Here is an 18,067-nt window from a genome sequence, read left to right as displayed (position 1 = left end):
GAATCCTGAGCTAAGTAAAGTGTTGCTTAAAGCCCCTAAATTTGGACGTTTTGTTCCACAGCAAAAGTTAAATGATACCCTAGGTAAAGACCTGTGCCCTCCCCAAAAGGTAGATGAAATCAGAAGATATACATAGGTTTTGGGTAAATAGACTAAGTATACTCCACCATGCCTTTCCCACTGAAGGTATGTTTAAAAACTGAATACCTGCAGCAGTTTAAAAACTGAAAATTAAATAGTAGCAGGTAGGTTGGGGAAGAAGACCAGATTTTTAAAATTCCATCAAATTGGCATTATGTTTTCCACTTCTTTTCCTTCAGTATCCTCCAGCCTAAATGCAACGCAGCTAGAAACCTGAAAGTAGACATTGGACTTACTTAAACATAGAGGGCTGTAAGAGAAGCTGTTAGCTGTGACACAAAAAGCAGAAAAGGGAAAATAAAGATGATCCAAATTTTTCATTTTTCTCACTACTTCGTCATGCCCCAGTCACTAGACAATCCCAAAATGGCAACAGCAGCAGTGACACCAACAGAAGCCTACAGTTACCTACAACTCTGAAATAGAGAAACTTTCCTCCCTGATCAGAGGAGCTGTGATCCAAGAGGGTAGGGCAACCACCTGTTGTTTAATTTTCTGTCTGTCCTGCTGCCACGTGGCCTCAGATGTGGACACAGTCATAACGAGTGTTTAGTAGATTAGAAAAACTGAAGCCCCAACTTTCCAGTTAGAGCAATGAAAAGGGGAGCCCTAGGAACCAAAAAGTACTGGGGAGATTTCAGAAGGAGTAAAGATTGAGAAAGCAACACCATAAAGTTCTTTATGAACTGCTGAATCCCTAAGCTACACATGAATGGGACTTATCCTAGACAGAAACTTACCAAAGACTTCAAGAATTGAACTATAGAATAGGAACATTGTGTGAGTTCCGGAGAAGCCACTTTGTGGTGCATCTGCAGGACAGGTATGAATAGCACTGCAAAGGTGTTGGAAACAATTAACAACAGGATACTGGTCAGAATTTGTATTCTGAATCCAACTAGACTGATTTCCTGATGGAATAAAATTATCAGAATTCTGTATATGGTTTAAACAAGACTTGGAGTTTCATAATATAATATGCAGAATATCTAGAATACAGTCCAAAATTACTCAGCATACAAAGAACCAGGAAAACTTCAACTTCCATGAGTAAAAACATTGATAAACATCAAATTCTGAGATGACACAGATGTTTGAATTATCTAACAAAGATCTGTGTGTGTGTGTGTGTGTGTGTGTGTGTGTGTGTGTGAGTGTGAGAGAGAGAGAGAGAAAGAGAAAGAAAGGAAAGAAGGAAGGGAGGGAGTGAGGGAGGGAGAGAGGAAGTGTCTCACTCTGTCGCTCAGGCTGGAGTACAGTGGCTCAATCATGGCTCACTGTAGCCTTGACCTCTCCAGGCTCAGGTGATCCTCCCACCTCAGCCTCCCAAGTAGCTGGGACTACAGGTGTGCACCACCATGCCCAGCTAATTTTTGTTATTTTTTTTGGAAGTGGGGTTTTACCACGTTGCCCAGGCTGGTTTTGAATTCCTAGGCTCAAGTGATCTGCCTGCCTTGGCCTCCTAAAGTGCTGGGATTACAGGCATGAGCCATTGTGGCTGGCTACAAAGACTTTTAAAGCAACCATGATAAAAAGTGTTCCAAGAAGTAAGGGCAGATACTCTTGAAATGAATGGAAAGCCAGGAAGTTTCAGCAGAAAAATAAAAGGTATAAATGGAAATTTGAGAACTGAAAAATGCTAGAACTAAAACAACAACAACAAAAATTCACTAGATAGACTCAGTGTTAGAACGGAGATAACAGAGGGAAGAATCAGTGTATATGAAGGTAGATTAACAGATATAACCTGGTCTGAACAACAGAGAGAAAAAATATTTTTAAAAAAATGAACAGAGCCTCGGGGACTTTGGGAATGATACCCAAATGTCTAACATTTATGTCATCAGAGGTCCTGAAGGAGAGGAGAAAGAGTGTGGGGCACAAAAATAAAACTAATTGAAAAATAATTGCAAGAAAATTTCCCAAATTTGGCAAATGACATAAACCTACACATTGAAGAAGCTCAGCAAAACCAAACTAGATGAACCTGAAGGAGTCCATATCTACACACATCATCATAAAACTGAAAACTAAAGACAAAGAAAAATATATTGAAAACAGCCAGTGAAAAATGATATATTATTTTTGGGGGAACATTAATTCAAATGGCTGTGGGACTCTCAACCCACTCAATGCTAGCAGCACCTCACAGGTTGTGACAACCAAAAATGGATTCAGACAAGCCAGGTGTCCTCTGGGGGCAAAGTTGTCCCCAGCTGAGAAACATTAATGTAAATTGATTGAGTCTTCCATCCTAGTTTTTTTTTAAAGAGATATTCCAATTTGGTTTGTTTTCCCATCTTAGGGTTTACAAGTCCAAATTCAATGAACAAACATAGGGTCGGTGAGAAGGCACCCAGTCCCTCATGTCCCATGAAAAAGGAGTTAAAAAATATTGTTCAGTACCAGGTTTATTCAATTTCAGTTATTTATAAAAGATGAGCACTTAATAAAATTCATATTCTTTTTTTTTTTTTTCATTTGAGATAGAGTCTCGCTCTGTCACCAGGCTGGAGTGCGGTGGCGCGGTCTCGGCTCACTGCAACTTCCACCTTCTGGGTTCAAGCGATTCTCCTGCCTCAGCCTCCCGAGTGGCTGGGACTACAGGCGTGTGCCACCACACCCAGCTAATTTTTGTATTTTTAGTAGAGACGGGGTTCCAGCATGTTGGCCAAGACGGTCTTGATCTTTTGACCTCGTGATCTGCCCGCCTCAGCCTCCCAAAGTGCTGGGAATACAGGCATGTTCGTTTTCAAAGAAGTTCATTTTCAAAGAGGCATAGACACACTGAATCCTTACTCATTCTTCTCATCTGAGAAAGAAGATGCTGCTTTAAGAAAGACACTGATGAGGAGAGAACATTCCTACCATATGTTGAGGTGTCTGCAATTGAGATCAACAAATTCTAAAGCCACCTAAGAACAGTATTCTGGTTGCTAGCCAACTTTCTTACCAGTTGAAGACTATGTTTAATACCACATGGTAGGGATTCTAAAAGATTTTCAGCAGCTTTAAGAAATGCCATATTGGGGGAGATTGCACATATAGCAAATATTTGAATTAAGAAACACTTGTGATACCTTGGAATATATCAACCTAAAAATATGCATTTGCAGAAGAGATACCGAATATGGCTGTCAGATTTATTTCAGTACCTTTTAAATTTCAGCAGAAAAAAAATTATTGTGAGTGAAGCAGTTAAATAGGAGCAAGAAAATTTGCCAACTAAATACTTTGTGTAATTGACCTTGAAGCCTATAAAAAAGGAAAGATCTTGACACTGGATATATGAACTATTTAGATTGAGAAAAAATAATGTTCAATAATTAGTAGTAAATAAACACATGCACTACTTTTACTTTTTAAACGTTAACAGTTTCAAATGAACACATAGAACCATAATTGGCTAATGTGCTGGCTTGAACAAACGTGTCCATAAAAGTTTTATCTTAGCTGGGCACATTGGTTCACACCTGTAATCCCTGCACTTTGAGAAGCCAAGGTGGGAGGATTACTTGAGGCCGGGAGTTCACACTAGCCTGGGCAACATAGCAAGACCCCCATTTTACAAAAATAAAAATTAAAAAATAGCTGGGCATGGTGGTGTACATCTGTAGTCCCATCTACTTGGGAGGTGGAGGCAGGAGGCTCATTTGAGCCCAAGAGTTCAAGGCTGCAGTGAGCTATGATTGCACCACTGCACTGCAGCCTAGGAGACAGAGCAAGACCCCGTCTCTTAAAAAAGTTTTAACTCTTTAGCTCGAAAGATGGAGATTGCACAGGTCTACTATTATAATCAACTTTTATTATTTAACAAGATCTAATCACTCTACCGAAGAAGTCATGACAAATCCGTAGTAACTTATACTTCTCTTCCTTTTTTATTTTTTCTGAAACCTAACTTTACTGAAATCAGCTTTTCCCAAAACAGAATAGGCATTATATTTCTTTATTTATTCAACAAACCTCCATTGATAACCTTTATGTGATAGGCACAGTGGTGGCTACTAAGGTCACAAAAGTGAGTAAGACACAAATCTTCAACTGGTACCCCTGTAGGATCTTAGACTCTAGTAAGGAAAGGAACTATAGACATAAAAATTACATTACAAATTGGTAACTGCTCTTAGATAGATAGGACCTAAGACCATGAGAGCACAAAGGATTGAGTAAAGCATTCTGGCTGGAAGAAAGGCCTCGCAGAGAGAGCGACATTTAGTCAAGCTCTTAAACTTGGTGGGGCTTTACAGAGAAACTAGGGAAAGTACATTCTTCTATACTGACAGACCAGCAAGGACAAGTCTCTGAATTTCTGATCCAGCCTAGCACATATCTAGGAAATGAAGCTAGGGAAAGATAAGGGTAGATAAGACTCCTGGTGGCCCCTTAACAGCAATGAGTTTTAAAGATGAATCAGGCCACTTACGTGCCTAGAGCAAATGCTCACATCTCTTACCCAGCTGGCTGGTGTTAAGAGTGTAGCCTGTGGTGTGATGAAGGATAAACAGTTCTGAGATCTAGAGAGGCAGGTTGTGGTAGGCACAAGAATTTGAATCTCAGTTTGAGGAATTGGTATGTTGTTATTTAAGCAATTAAGGATGCTAAGAGAGTTTGAAAGCAAATATATGACTTAATCAGCTTTGTCTTTTGAAAGCATTGTGAAGCATTTGAAAGCATTGGAATGGGAAGAAACTTGTCTTGGGGAACCTGGTGAGGAAGCTGTTGCATTAGTAATCTGGGTGATAATTTTTATCCTATCATGTGAATTGTAGCCAGAGCATAACTCTATACTTATAATGACATTGCCTTCAAAACGTTCTTATTGTTGTCAACCACTAGTGTGTCCTGGGGGGAAAAAATAATTCTCATTGGTGCAGATTAATAATGAGTGGAATGGATTTTTGCTGTTGACTTATAAAAGCCCTGTTAGTAATTTAAATCCAGAATATTTTTATTCAGTCCATCCTATTCAAATTTTCTTAAGGCTTCTACTTCTTTAGCTGATGGATCTTTAGCTTACTGGGAAAAGAAAAAGAATCTAATCCTGATTCCTAGATTCTTGGACTTATAGTAACTATGCAGACATGGATTTGGACTGACTCCACCAAACAGGGCAATCACAAGTGATTACAAGTTACTGAGTGGCCTGTGTTGCTTCCTAATCCTCCCAAGATCTTAGCCTCCATTCCTTGAAATATAAAAACATGTACTTAATATCACTAGCTAGAAAATAACAAACCGTTATCTGTAAGGCAAGGAGAATTTGCTCTGATTTCTTTAAACTGTGTCATATAAGGCAGTGGTCCCCAGCCTTTTTGGCACCAAGGACTGGTTTCATGGAAGGCAATTTTTTCAAGGGCAAGGGGATAGTTTCGGGATGAAACTGTTCCACCTCAGATAATCAGGCATTAGATTCTCATAAGGAGCATGCATGCAACCTAGATCCCTTGCATGCACAGTTCACAGTAGGGTTTGTGCTCCTGTGAGAATCTAGTGCTGTGGCTGATTTGACAGGGGGCGGAGCTCAGGCATTATAATGGTGGCTCACCCACCACTCAGCCACCACTCACCTCCTACTGTGTGACCCATTTCCTAACAGGCCACAGACTGGTACCAGTCCACAGCCCAGGGGTTGGGGACCCCTAGTATAAGGAGCAGTTAAAGACATTGGGAATATTTAGTACAGAGAAAATAGGTCTCAGCTAGGACTCAATATTTGAAGACCTATCATACAGAAGGTGGTGTCAGCATACCTACTCTGTAAGGCTACAGAAGTTAAGACCAACTGGAGGAACTTAAGTAGGGACAGCTTTAAGAAAGACCTTCTAATGGTCCAAGTCAGCAAGGCTGTCTAAATCAGATCTGGAGTTCTGCCTTGTTGCAGTTTTGCAATATTCTCTAGAATGGACTTTATCTTCCTTAATATAGTACCACAAACACAGTTGAGTATTCTAAAAAGTAAATCTTGAATTATGTTGAGTTGACTAAGACATTCTAATTTGAAAATTTATATGAATAGACTGTTGCATTCGAATTTAGAAAAACCGAAAATGTCTTCACAAGATAAAACAAAGATATGATGCTGAGCTAATAATAGCATCATAATGACGGTAAGAGATAGTACTTATGGAATGCTTAGTATGTGCCAGACACCCTGTTAAGCACATAAGCATGGGCATCTCATTTAATCCTTTTACCAACCTGTGGAGTATATACTGTGATCTTTCCCTATTTTACAGTGGAAACAACTCAGAGAAGTTAACTATATTTAAACAGATATTTAAATAGCTTGGCCCTTTTTGAAGGTTTTGGGAGTTTTCCCCTTAAAGTGCCTGTCATCCCATGTGCAATTGCCCATTAGCCACAAGCATTTTTAAAATTTCTCTGATTGTATTCAGCAACCCAAGTTCTTTGTTAAAAAATACTTACTCCATAAGAATGTTTTTCTTTTTCTATTCGTTATGGCACCTGTACTTACACCCATTGTCAGATTGATGACCAGTTAACTGGCTGTAGTTCTGAGATGGTGCTATTCGGCCAAATATCAGTCTTTAAAGGAAGTTTCTGATTTTGTTTACATTTTGAAAGATCAGTTAGTTTATTCAAAAAATTATGGGTATAGTTCCAGAGTAATATAAATATGGAGATTTTGCTTGGCTTAAAGTGTTTGAAGATGCATAAATCAGACTGGATTGAAATTGTTGTGATTACCTCTCTGTTTCTCTCCTAGACTGTAAGGTCACTTTTCTTTCCTAAACACATAGGAGACACTCAGTAAAAACTAGTAGAGTGAACGGGTGAATGCATGACTGACTATGTGAATGAATGAACTTACTTCAATATCTCAAAGAATCTCTGCCTTTTGCTTGCTAATCCAGTGGATGACTTACATTATAAATGAGCAAACTTCCTGCTTGTTGATTTGCTTAGTTCCTCGACTTTTCTTACCACAGTGCTATTAAGACTAAGGTTATGGGTTTCCTACACAGTGTGGTCTAGTTTGCTTCATTGCATGATATACTTATAATCCCAGCCACCTGAGTTGTAGATGTGAGCTTTTGGTCACACCAGGGAGCGGAATAGCTTTGGATCTCTCATAATTATGGCTGTCACAGAGGAGAAGGCCAGTTGGCTTTACTAATAAATTAGTAGGCTCAAGTTCGTGCACTAAAGAAGACATATTAATATGGTAATAGTGAGAACTTGTTCCTAAAGCTGAGTTAATTGCATTTTTGTAAAGTTCAGCATATTGAAAATGGTTTGGAACTACTTTTTGATATTTTTAGTTAATTATATTATAGTCTGAAACAGTTTTATAACTCATTCTGATTTTAATTAAGTAGGTTTATTTACATCAGTCACTGAGAATTTATATGTAACTTATTCATTTAGTGACACTGAAAAGGTATTTCCAGTTTATCAGCATTTTGAGTAGAGAAACAACTCTTCATGTGTTTTTTGAAGAGCTAGGGAAATGAAAATGAAGACACTTCTTTCATCTACTTTATTTCCTGTAGGATTTAAATCTCAATCTTGAGTTACTTAATCAGCCCGTTCAAGTACTGTTTATGTGTGGTAGGTAGTGAGTGACTTTGGTGTTGATGACTATGCACCTTTCAGATTGTCTGCTCGAAGGCTGAACACAGCAACAGCCAACCTTTTTCACCTGGATGTAGAATACCACTTTTGTCCAGCAATTACATTAGTAATTGTAATAGATGCCCCAGATAGTTCCCTTTATGGTTAAGTTTTGTTTTAATTTGAAATGAAGCTCTGGTTTCTCTGTGTTTACGATTCCTTCTAATTTCTCCTTTTCTAGTGGCAAGGAGTTTTGTCTTTAAAAATTCTGATTTTTACCCCTTTAGGGTAAAGTAGATCATCAAACTAATTCCATGATAGCTTCAATACTTAGTTGTGATTTTAATAAGTACAAAACCATGTCCCTTGTCAGTTAGAAGGAAAATGTGCAGAAACACTGTAAACATTACCTAGAAATTTGGTTCAGGCCATCAAGCACAACCCAACTTTCTCCTTTAGGCATTTTAGAAGACGCTGTTGCCTGTGTCTTCAGCGTTTACCTGAGTTAAGGGAATGTCTTATTATAGAGACACATGAACATGAGTTTGGAAACTTAAGAGCGCACATGCTGTGGAAGTATGGCCTGATCCCTTTAACCAGAGTTTACATCCCAAAGTGACTGAGCATGAGACACTATCATCATCTGAAACCCTCTCATTAAATATTTAATCTGGTTTTTCTCTTTCTCTTCTACTCCCACGGTGACTCAGCATATGGTCAGGATTTCTTGACTGGTCATCACAATAGATTTACTTTAAAAATACCTCTGAAAAAGGCCACAAGCCTTCTGAATGGGTCATTGAATCCAACCACATAGATCACTTGATAGATTGGTCAGTGTACTCATATGTGGTTGTATTAACTATCCTCTTTGTTCTTCCTCTCCCTCCTTTCTGGGAGGTTCTGGGGGTAAGACTGCAGCCCTCCAGGAATAGGGACCCTGGCCAGGGCCCACCCAGTGTAGCACTTACCATAGCACTCCATGTAGAAAGCTGTTTTGGTGTGTCTGGCGCCTTCGTGAGATTGCAAACTGGAGTGCAGAAACCAGTCCTTATTCATTGCTTTTCATTCAGCAGATGTAGATCCTGTACCTCCAGGTACCAAGCACCAAAGTAGGCACTGGGAATGCAAGGACAATTGTTAGGATGTGGTCCCTGCTCTCAAAGAAACTGTGTTTATGAAGAAAGAAACAAATGTGACAAGCCTACTAGTAACATTTCAGGTGTTTAATAAGGACCATTTCAGTAAAACCCTGTAACAGAGACTGTTAGCATTTCCTTTTTGTCAGTGGAAAAGCTGAACCTTCACAAAATTACTTAACTTGTACATGGACTGTAACAAGGTAGTTTGAACACAGGCACTTCAACTTTTGTGTTTGAACTCTTAGCCAGTAGACTAGATAGCCTAGAGGTGATAATAAATTAATGTATTATAAAATCACAAGGAAGGAAGACCTAATCTCTTTCCTTGGGGGACAAAGTGAAGTTACCAGAAAGTTTTTACAGAGTTATATGTAGGATTATACCAGGCAAAGAGAAGGAGGGAGAGTCTAGGAAAGAGGAAATGGCATGGGGAAAGCGCAGAGATGGGAAAGCAGGGCCTGAGACTTAGCAGTTTAGGACCAGGCTGAAGGATGAGGTGTGAAATTTGTGGAAAGTGAAGTAGACTAGTTAGGCAGAAGTTATGGATGAGTTAAAAAAAAATATTTAAGTCTATCCTAAGATGATATAGCAAGTCTTTCAACAATTTTAATCAGAGGAAGCTTAATTAGATTTTTTTTTTAATTCTGATGACCTATAGAAAAAAATTGACCAGCCAGAATTGGTAAGATTGGTAACTTCTTCAAGGAAAAGCAGTCAGTCTTAGAGGAACCCTAGATTTCTGACTTGAGTAACATTGTTGTCCTAGAAGCATTATAATTTCATTATAACCCTTTTAAAAAATAAACTTCCAGCATGTATCAAGAGTCTTAAAAATGTTTATACTTGAATGCTAGTAATTTCATGTCTTGGAATTGGCTTAAGCAAATAATACAAATGCAAGATATATGCCTTTTGATCAGCATTTATGATATTAGCTCAGAGTGCTTAAAACATATCGGTGAAATTGAGTAAAGAAATAAATGATTGACTGGTTGGTAGAAAATAGTGGAAACATTGGAAACAGTACATTTACATTTAATGTTCATGTACGTTTACTACGTAGTTATGAATCCAGTTGTGGTTCTGAAAATTATATAATTACATGTAAAAATGTATTGTAACTTAAAAAAAAGCAGAATAGGAAAATATACTTAGACCTATGTTTAAATAAACTTGAAAGAAATACATCAAATCATAATGGTGGGCCAAGTGCAGTGGCTCACACCTGTAATCCCAGCACTTTGGGAGGCCAAGGCAGGCAGATCACTTGAGCACAGCCTGGACAACATGGCAAAATCTTCTCTACATAAAATACAAAAATTAGCTCGGCATGGTGGCACGTGCCTGTAGTCCCAGCTACTCAGGAGGCTGAGGTGGGAGAATCTCCGGCCACTGCACTCCAGCCTAGGTGACAGAGGGAGACCTGTGTCAAATAAACAAAAAATATTATAAAGGGGGGATTGTCCTTCTGTTCTCTATTTCTTCAATATTCAATATACTTAGTTCATTTTCATGGTGGAAAAAGGTTAAAAACTTTGAGACTGTTCATTTTGGACTAATGTTAGAAATATCTGAAACATCAAAATGACAATAAACAGTGAACAATTGGAAATAGGCTTGGAATTAAACTCTGGGTTTATACACTGGAGACATTCAGTAAATGTTAACTGAATTGAAGTTCTATCCATTTTCCTTCCCTTGGGTCGGGACCCCAGAATCCTAATGAAATGTATTAGAATATTAGAAGTTTTACTATTATTTGAATATATTAATGAGGAACAAAAACTTCTTCCCTAACACAGAAGAAACATTGATTGCTCTCCTTAATACTTAACATTATTTTTCTTATGTGGCAATTGTTGTTCAAGGGCCAAGGGTCTGCTCTCACTGCTTTCAAATATTTTAAATTATCATCTTTTTTTTTTTTTGATAGTGGGTCTCACTCTGCCACCCGGGCTGGAGTGTATGCTCACAGCTCACTGCAACCTCGAACTCTTAGGTTCAAGAGATCCTCCCACCTCAGCCTCCCTCGTAGCTGGGACCACAGGTGTGCACCACCATGCCCAGCTAATTTTTATACTTTTTCTAGAGGTGGAGTTTCCCCATATTCCCTAGGTTGGTCTCCAACTCCTAGGCACAGACAGTCTGCCCACCTCAGTCTCCCGAAGTGCTGAGATTACAGGCGTGAGCCACTACGCCCAGCCTACTTTCTAATTTTTAATGAAATAGAATCCATAGGCGTATTTAACCTATTAATTTTTTTTTTTTTTTTCTAATAGAGACGTGGTTTCACTGTGTTGCCCAGGCTGGTGTTAAACTCCTGAGCTCAAGTAATCCTCCTGCCTCAGCCTCCCTAAGTGTTAGGATTATAGGTGTGAGCCACCACACCTGGCCTCACTTATTGAATTTTGATGGACTTTTGACAATCCAGATATTTTCTAATTAAAGGATTTCAGTTCATTAGCCTAGTAATGCCGTATGCTAACTGGACCACACCAGGTACATTTTGGTTTAAAGATTGCTTCTTTGGGAGTCCAGAGTAGCATTTTGAAGAAACAATTGTTTCTCGTTGTTACTGTAATAAACTGGAAACATATTTAAAGTGGGGGTAACATGAGGTGCTTCCTCCACTGTTGCCATACCGTGAGGACAGGAACCATGTCCCCAGGATATAGATTAGGACTTGATGTTTTGTCCAGCCCAAGTATCTGTGAATACAAGGATGTGTGAATTCATATTTCACAAATTAGTCATATAAACTAGTGCTTCTCAGAGCATAGTTCAGTTCCTTAGCAATTTTTGCAGACTAGTGTTGGGAAGAAAATCTTTAATTTCTGTGTTATTTACTAGACAATAGAGGGTTTGGACTGTCATTCAAAGTGAACAAACAGGCAGAAACTTTGGTGCTGTGTCATGAGGATAGCCAGGGGTCTACCTACTGAAAGGAACTCCACACCAACTTTTCACAAAATCTAAAATTCCTACTGGAGCCTGCTCCTCAAGGGCCTCTTTCATGAGTTACATATACCTTATCATGTGGACTTGAGGAATTATCCATTTCCTAAGGGATGTTTCATTAATTCATTCAATAGCAATGGTAGTAGGACCCCCTGAGAAAATGGAACATAGGAAGATAGATTTAATATACACACATGGCAAGGGAATATGGATATAAGAAAAGCTGGAGCATAATCCTTATGGGCCCTTTGGAATCCAGGGTCACCTGAAGGAATCTAAAGGCCAGGGCAGTAGGGAGGGACATCAAAGTCAACTCAAGCCCCTCCTTCAGGGAAGCCAAAAGAATCAATGTCAAAAGAGACCACGAGAAAGGACAATGTGATGTGGCCTTTTCACTCAAGGGAGTTGCCATAACGAACAGTATCTGGAAAAAGAAATAATGATAATTATGGTATATTCACTGTGTGTTAGGAACCATTCTTAATACTATGCATGAATCATCTTTTTAACACTTACAAGAACCTTATGAGATAAGTACAATGCCTATATTCATTTTACAGGTCAGGAAACTGAGGCATAGGCAGATCCAAAGTCCTTGAACCTTCACATTATGCATTCTGACTCTGTAGTCCTTAGACCTTGCTTTTAGGCATTATATTATACTGCCTGCAGACAAACTTTATATATTTCAGGGCCTCTGGGGAACGACAAAAGAAAAATGTAAGTGTATGCCTGGCAGAGCACAGTCTGTCTGTGATGCCAGATGTCTTCTACCTCATTATCTGAAGTCTTAGAAAATATGGAACATACTGTGACTCGTCAGCACATGGACACATAGAGGGGAATAACACACACTGGGGCCTGTTGGAGGATGGAGGCTGGGAGGAGGGAGAAGATCAGGAAAAATAACTAACGCGTATTAGGCTTAATACATGGGTGGCAAAATAATTTGTATAACAAACCCCCATGATACAAGTTTACCTATACTACAGATCTGTGCATGTACCCCTGAACTTAAAATAAAAGTTAAATAAAAGAAAAAATCATCCTGTCCTAAGATGTTTGGCCTAAGATAGCTTTGAGGACCCTTATAACCCCAAACCTAAATCTTTTATCTGACCCAGAATATTTTCTTGGGTTAAGGTTTCTTGAACATAAGGGATTTTTTTGTTGCTGTTATTGTTCTGAAGTCTTAGCCAAGAAATATTTTCTTCTTTTCTTTTTCTTTTTTGAGACAGAGTCTCACTGTATCACCCAGGCTGGAATGCAGTGGTGTGATCTCAGCTCTCTGCAACCTCTGCCTCCTGGGTTCACGCAGCTGTCATGCCTCAGCTTCCTGAGTAGCTGGAATTACAGATGTGTGCCACCACACCTGGCTAATTTTTGTATGTTCAAGAGAGATGGGGTTTCACCATGTTGTCCAAGCTGGTCTTGAACTGTTGGCCTCAAGTGATCTGCCTGTCTCGGCCTCCCAAAGTCCTGGGATTACAGGCGTGAGCCAATGCGACCAGCCATCTTTTCTTTTTAGACTTGCTGCCTGAAACGTGGGTAGCTGAGCAGAGTTACTTGGTGGCCTTTGATCCCATTAGAGAGTTCTAAATTGTTGGCCTAGATCCTTGAATGAAATCTGATATTAAAATAACACCAAACTGAAGTCATAGGAGATTTGTAGTGTAATATATACCCTCTCGATAATCAAGACAGAGGAAAAATAAAATGAGTTTCAGTTGACTTCATTTTTTTACTTGAAACTTTCCTTTCACTCTTGGGTGATTTGTAACCCACATCTTCACATGTCAGGGACACAGCAAGACATAAAATCTGTAATTTCAATTTGGGATTTTAGAAGCTGTCAGAGCTTAGTAAATAGCAGCACTCTCTTAGATACTCCAAGGAAATTCAGTGAAAAATACTGCTAATGAATTTAAATTTCTCCAAATTCAGGTACTGCTCTGACGCCATCTTCCCACACTATTTTATCTTCCACGAGTCTTCAGTCCATCATACTTGTTTGGCTTTTGTTGAGGCCTGACCCAATGACCTCATGTTTACAAGATGGACTTGGGCCAGGACCAGGACCCTCTTTAAATTCTGCATTCTTGGTGCCCACTTGCCCAAGCACCACACAGGACACTGCGGGGTTGCAGAACTGATTAAGATATGGCCCTTATCCCTAATACTGTTAGCCCAGTGAGAGGTACATACATGAACCAGTGGATGTTGTTGTTGTTGTTGCAAACTGCAGATTAAGCTGTGCTACACATCTTTTTTCCATTTTCTGTAGCTGACTACATAATGAACTCAAAATGGGGGGAAAAAAGGTCATTTGGATGTAAGATTTCTTTAAAATAACTTACAGCTTTTGCTGAAAGTAATATTCAAATACTTCTCTATCAAACTCTCAGAATTAGCCTAGGGAAGGGTATTTTAAATGCTGTTTTTTACCAACTGGGTAGAAGAATGATACTCTCCACTTTTTTGTCTTCATTGAAAATAATAATAAATGCAGAGGTAAAAGTTCATGGACCTTGAGTGGACTTACCATTTTACTGCTTTGAAAGTGCTTTCTTGCCAGGCTCAGTGGCTTACGTCTATAATCCCAGCACTTTGGGAGACTGAGGCAGGCAGATCACTGAGTTTGAGACCAGTCTGGGCAATATGGTGAAACCCCGTCTCTACAAAAAACGTAAAAACTAGTTGGACTTGGTTGCACGCCCCTGTAGTCTCAGCTACTTGGGAAGCTAAGGTGGGAGGATTGCTTGAACCCAGGGGTTCAAGGCTGCAGTAAGCTGTGCGCATGTCACTGCACTGCAGCCTGGGTGACAGAGTGAGACCCTGTCTCCAAAAACAAAAAAGCGCTTTCTTAAAATTAAACTTGTAGTCAGTCACATTGTAACTTTGGACAAAGGAAGTTAATTTCCCGTTTGGTTTCTAAGTTAGCTTTTTGGGAATCACACTGTAAAATTTCATGGTCTAGTTCATTTTTAATGGTCCTTAGTTCTGCAACTCAACTTTTAAGCAAGCATGATGCTTCAACCTGCTTACTTTGTCTCTGTTTGGTAAAGTCTGTTTGAATGGTGGGGGAGCCATTCACCCAAGGTTGTCACTTGTTTGGTCTGTTTATCCTAGGGGTCCATCTGTATACAATGTCTAGAGTTTACAAAGGGCCATTCCGTTGAAGATGTTTATTACAGAGCCTTGCTGTCTTTCTAACGGGTTAGATACATTCCCCTATTTTCAGTCAGTGGACTTTTTAAGAGTAAATAATTTTTAAATATTCTTTTTTATTTTCTTTTTAATTACAGAGCAAAGAGATTGCATTCCAACTTCATGAGGATTTAATGAAGGTTCTTAATGAGCTTTATACGGTAAGCACATAATCTTTCTTCTTTTCTAGAATTCTTGGGTTAGAATTCTGGTTTGTAAAAACACTGCTTATTGTAGTATTCATTCCAAGCCAGAGTGACAGTGGATCCTCATCTGCTTGAAATACAGGAGCAAGCGGATAGGTGTACACAGCTACATTCCTTTGCCACTCCATCCCAATTTGGAGAAATTGTACTGAAATAAATTATCTATCTGCCTATCTGTCTGCATACACACATATATACACAAGTAGCGCACTTTAAGAAACTAAAGTATAGATGTCTCCATAAGATACATTTTTAACTGGATTTTATGTGATCTCTACATATATTGAATTCGAGAATATTTTGTTTAAAATTGATGCCCTTGTGGCCAGGCGTGGTGTAATCGCAGCACTTTGGAAGGCCGAGGCTGGTGGATCACTTGAAGTCAGGAGTTTGAGATTAGCCTGGCCAGTGTGGTGAAACCCTGTCTCTATTAAAAATGTAAAAGTTAGCTGGGCGTGGTGGGATGTGCCTGTAATCCCAGCTATTTGGGAGGCTGAGGTGGGAGGATCACTTGACCCAGGAGGCAGAGGTTGCAGAGCCAAGATCGCACCACTGCACTCCAGCCTGGGCAACAGAGTGAGACTCTATCTCAAAAAAAAAAAAATGTTGCCGTTATAGAACTTGAGCAATTTAGGTTGTGTTATTCTGGTGCTTTCTTTTTTTTCCACATTTTAGTTCAATTAATTGTTTGGTTAATGACGTATTAAAATTACTTTTGAAGGGTATCAATTTTTTTTGCAATAATTTGCTTTTTTGACTTACATTTTATTTAGGGTACTTCATGTAATCATTAAAAATTAAATAATTTAAAACTACTTTATTAAAAATAACTAAAACTAATGATGTTACAAGTTAGAGTTAGTAATATAATCATGTAAATATTTTTCCACGCTTAATGATCATGTTATGAAATACTTCTTTTGGGGGATATTTTAAGAGAATAAAATAACAATAAATGAGTAATATTAATTTATATTAATGAAAGATATTTGGATTTTTATTGCACAAGATTATTTTGTTTGTTTGTTTGTTTTTGAGAAGGAGTCTCGTTCTGTCACTGAGGCTGGAGTGCAATGGCGCAATCTCAGTCACTGCAACCTCTGCCTCCCGGGTTCAAGCAATTCTCCTGCCTCAGCCTCCAGAGTAGCCGGGATCACAGGCATGTGCCAGCACGCCTGCAAATTTTTTTATATTTTTAGTAGAGACGGGGTTTTGCCGTGTTGGCCAGGCTAGTGTCAAGCTCCCGGCCTCAAGTGATCCACCCACCTCAGCCTCCCAAAGTGTTGGGATTACAGGCATGAACCACCAAGCCGGGCCTGAATTGGTTTTTTTATAGGCAAACTAAACCTGAAACTCGAAAGCACGTTTCTTGATTTACCAATTCCATTTGTTCCTAAAAAGGCACATGTGTAACATACAGTTTTGTAAATTAAATTTTTAATGCTCCTTTGATACTTACTAATTAAAGAAACTTGAAAGTTAAACTTTTATAAAATGATTTTTTATAAAATGAACTTTCTAGTTTTTTTCTATGTGTGTGATAAATCTATTTTTATAAAGCACATTTACTACATCTGTGCATATAAATTGAATTGACAATTTCTGTGTGTTAGTTCCTCCTTCAGAAACTTTCGACTGCATGCAACCTACAAAAGCCACAGGTTAAGAGATTATATCTATATACCAAATGCCTAATGAAACTGATTTTTACGTGATAAAGGCCAATTTCTAGCTCCTGCCTTACATGATTTGTTAGTTTCTGATACCCTAAGGTATCAACCATTTCTAGAAGCCCAGTAATTTAGAAGTTAAACGACCTTTGTATACCTGAGACTTCCAAAGAGGAACAAGCAGAAATTCTGTGTTGTCTTCCATTGAACTCTTTTAAGATGAGGACATTTTGGCACTTTCCTCGTAGTTCCTTTTGCTTAGACATTGTTTTACCTAGAAATAGAAATCAGTCCTTAATACGTTACAAAAATAAGTCTGCTGGTTGCCATGCCATCATGGGTTAGAGCCTGTTGATTATGGTCTGAAAATAGTAGTGTAGTAAAGACAACAGTGACAAAGATGAACTTGACCGCTGAATACAAGAAAAGTCAAAAGAGTGTCCTGAAAATTTTATCTCAGTGAGGGATATATATAATGAAATTTCTCCTAGATCCAGCCTATTGATTGCACCTAGACATTTTGCAGACTCTGTAGCGTTCAAGTAAGTAAGCTGACACCTCAGAACTCTTATCAAATATCAGCCCAAAAGCCTGAAAGAGCCAGGTTCTGCCAAAGGCCACCAGGGTTGGAGTGACCCTGTCAGAGTCATTTAAGCTCTCAGAATTGGTTGAGGGATTAAGGGATAGGGCAGACAAGCAATGAGATTTTAATTATGTCATCTGTAGATCACTCTGAGCTCCTGGGAAAAAATTTTACTTTAATCAGAGAGCATGCTCAGCAAGGCCAGAGGTCATGTTCTGTGGGGAGAGAACTTCATATCACTCATGCACATATACACACCCTCTCCCTTTTTATTCTAAAAGGAGATGCTGTTTGGTCCCTCTTGCACATTATCTTCAGATACACAAACTTTGTCTTGTTCAGATAAAATCTATCCATTATATTAATACTTCAGTTTACATTAGGAAAGAGGCGAGATGAGGCATATTTGAACAGTGGAACAATATTTGGAGGAATGTAGTTTAGATTCCCCATTCAACTACTCACTGGTATTTTTGTCATGAACAAATAACCTAGTTGCATCATGCATGGAATTTTGTAGCACTGATGATGTAATAGTGATTGTTGAAGTAACAGGTATAAAATACGTAGCCTCGGGGAATT

The 18,067-nt window shown here is 38.8% G+C and overlaps 1 protein-coding gene across 1 annotated transcript in view; it reads left to right on the top strand.

Annotated features, from left to right (window-relative positions):
- Positions 1 to 18,067, top strand: part of SRGAP1 (SLIT-ROBO Rho GTPase activating protein 1) — a 193,514-nt gene that overhangs the window by 38,855 nt on the left and 136,592 nt on the right. The window contains exon 5 of the mRNA XM_011972934.1: positions 15,125 to 15,187. Coding sequence (XP_011828324.1) covers positions 15,125 to 15,187 — 63 coding nt within the window. The remainder of the gene's footprint in view (positions 1 to 15,124; positions 15,188 to 18,067) is intronic.

Source organism: Mandrillus leucophaeus, unplaced genomic scaffold (genome assembly GCF_000951045.1).
Source record: "Mandrillus leucophaeus isolate KB7577 unplaced genomic scaffold, Mleu.le_1.0 Scaffold132, whole genome shotgun sequence".
In the NCBI taxonomy this organism is placed as follows: Eukaryota; Metazoa; Chordata; class Mammalia; order Primates; family Cercopithecidae; genus Mandrillus; species Mandrillus leucophaeus.
Note: the sequence above shows the minus strand (reverse complement) of the source record. Positions and strands in the feature narration are given on the sequence as shown.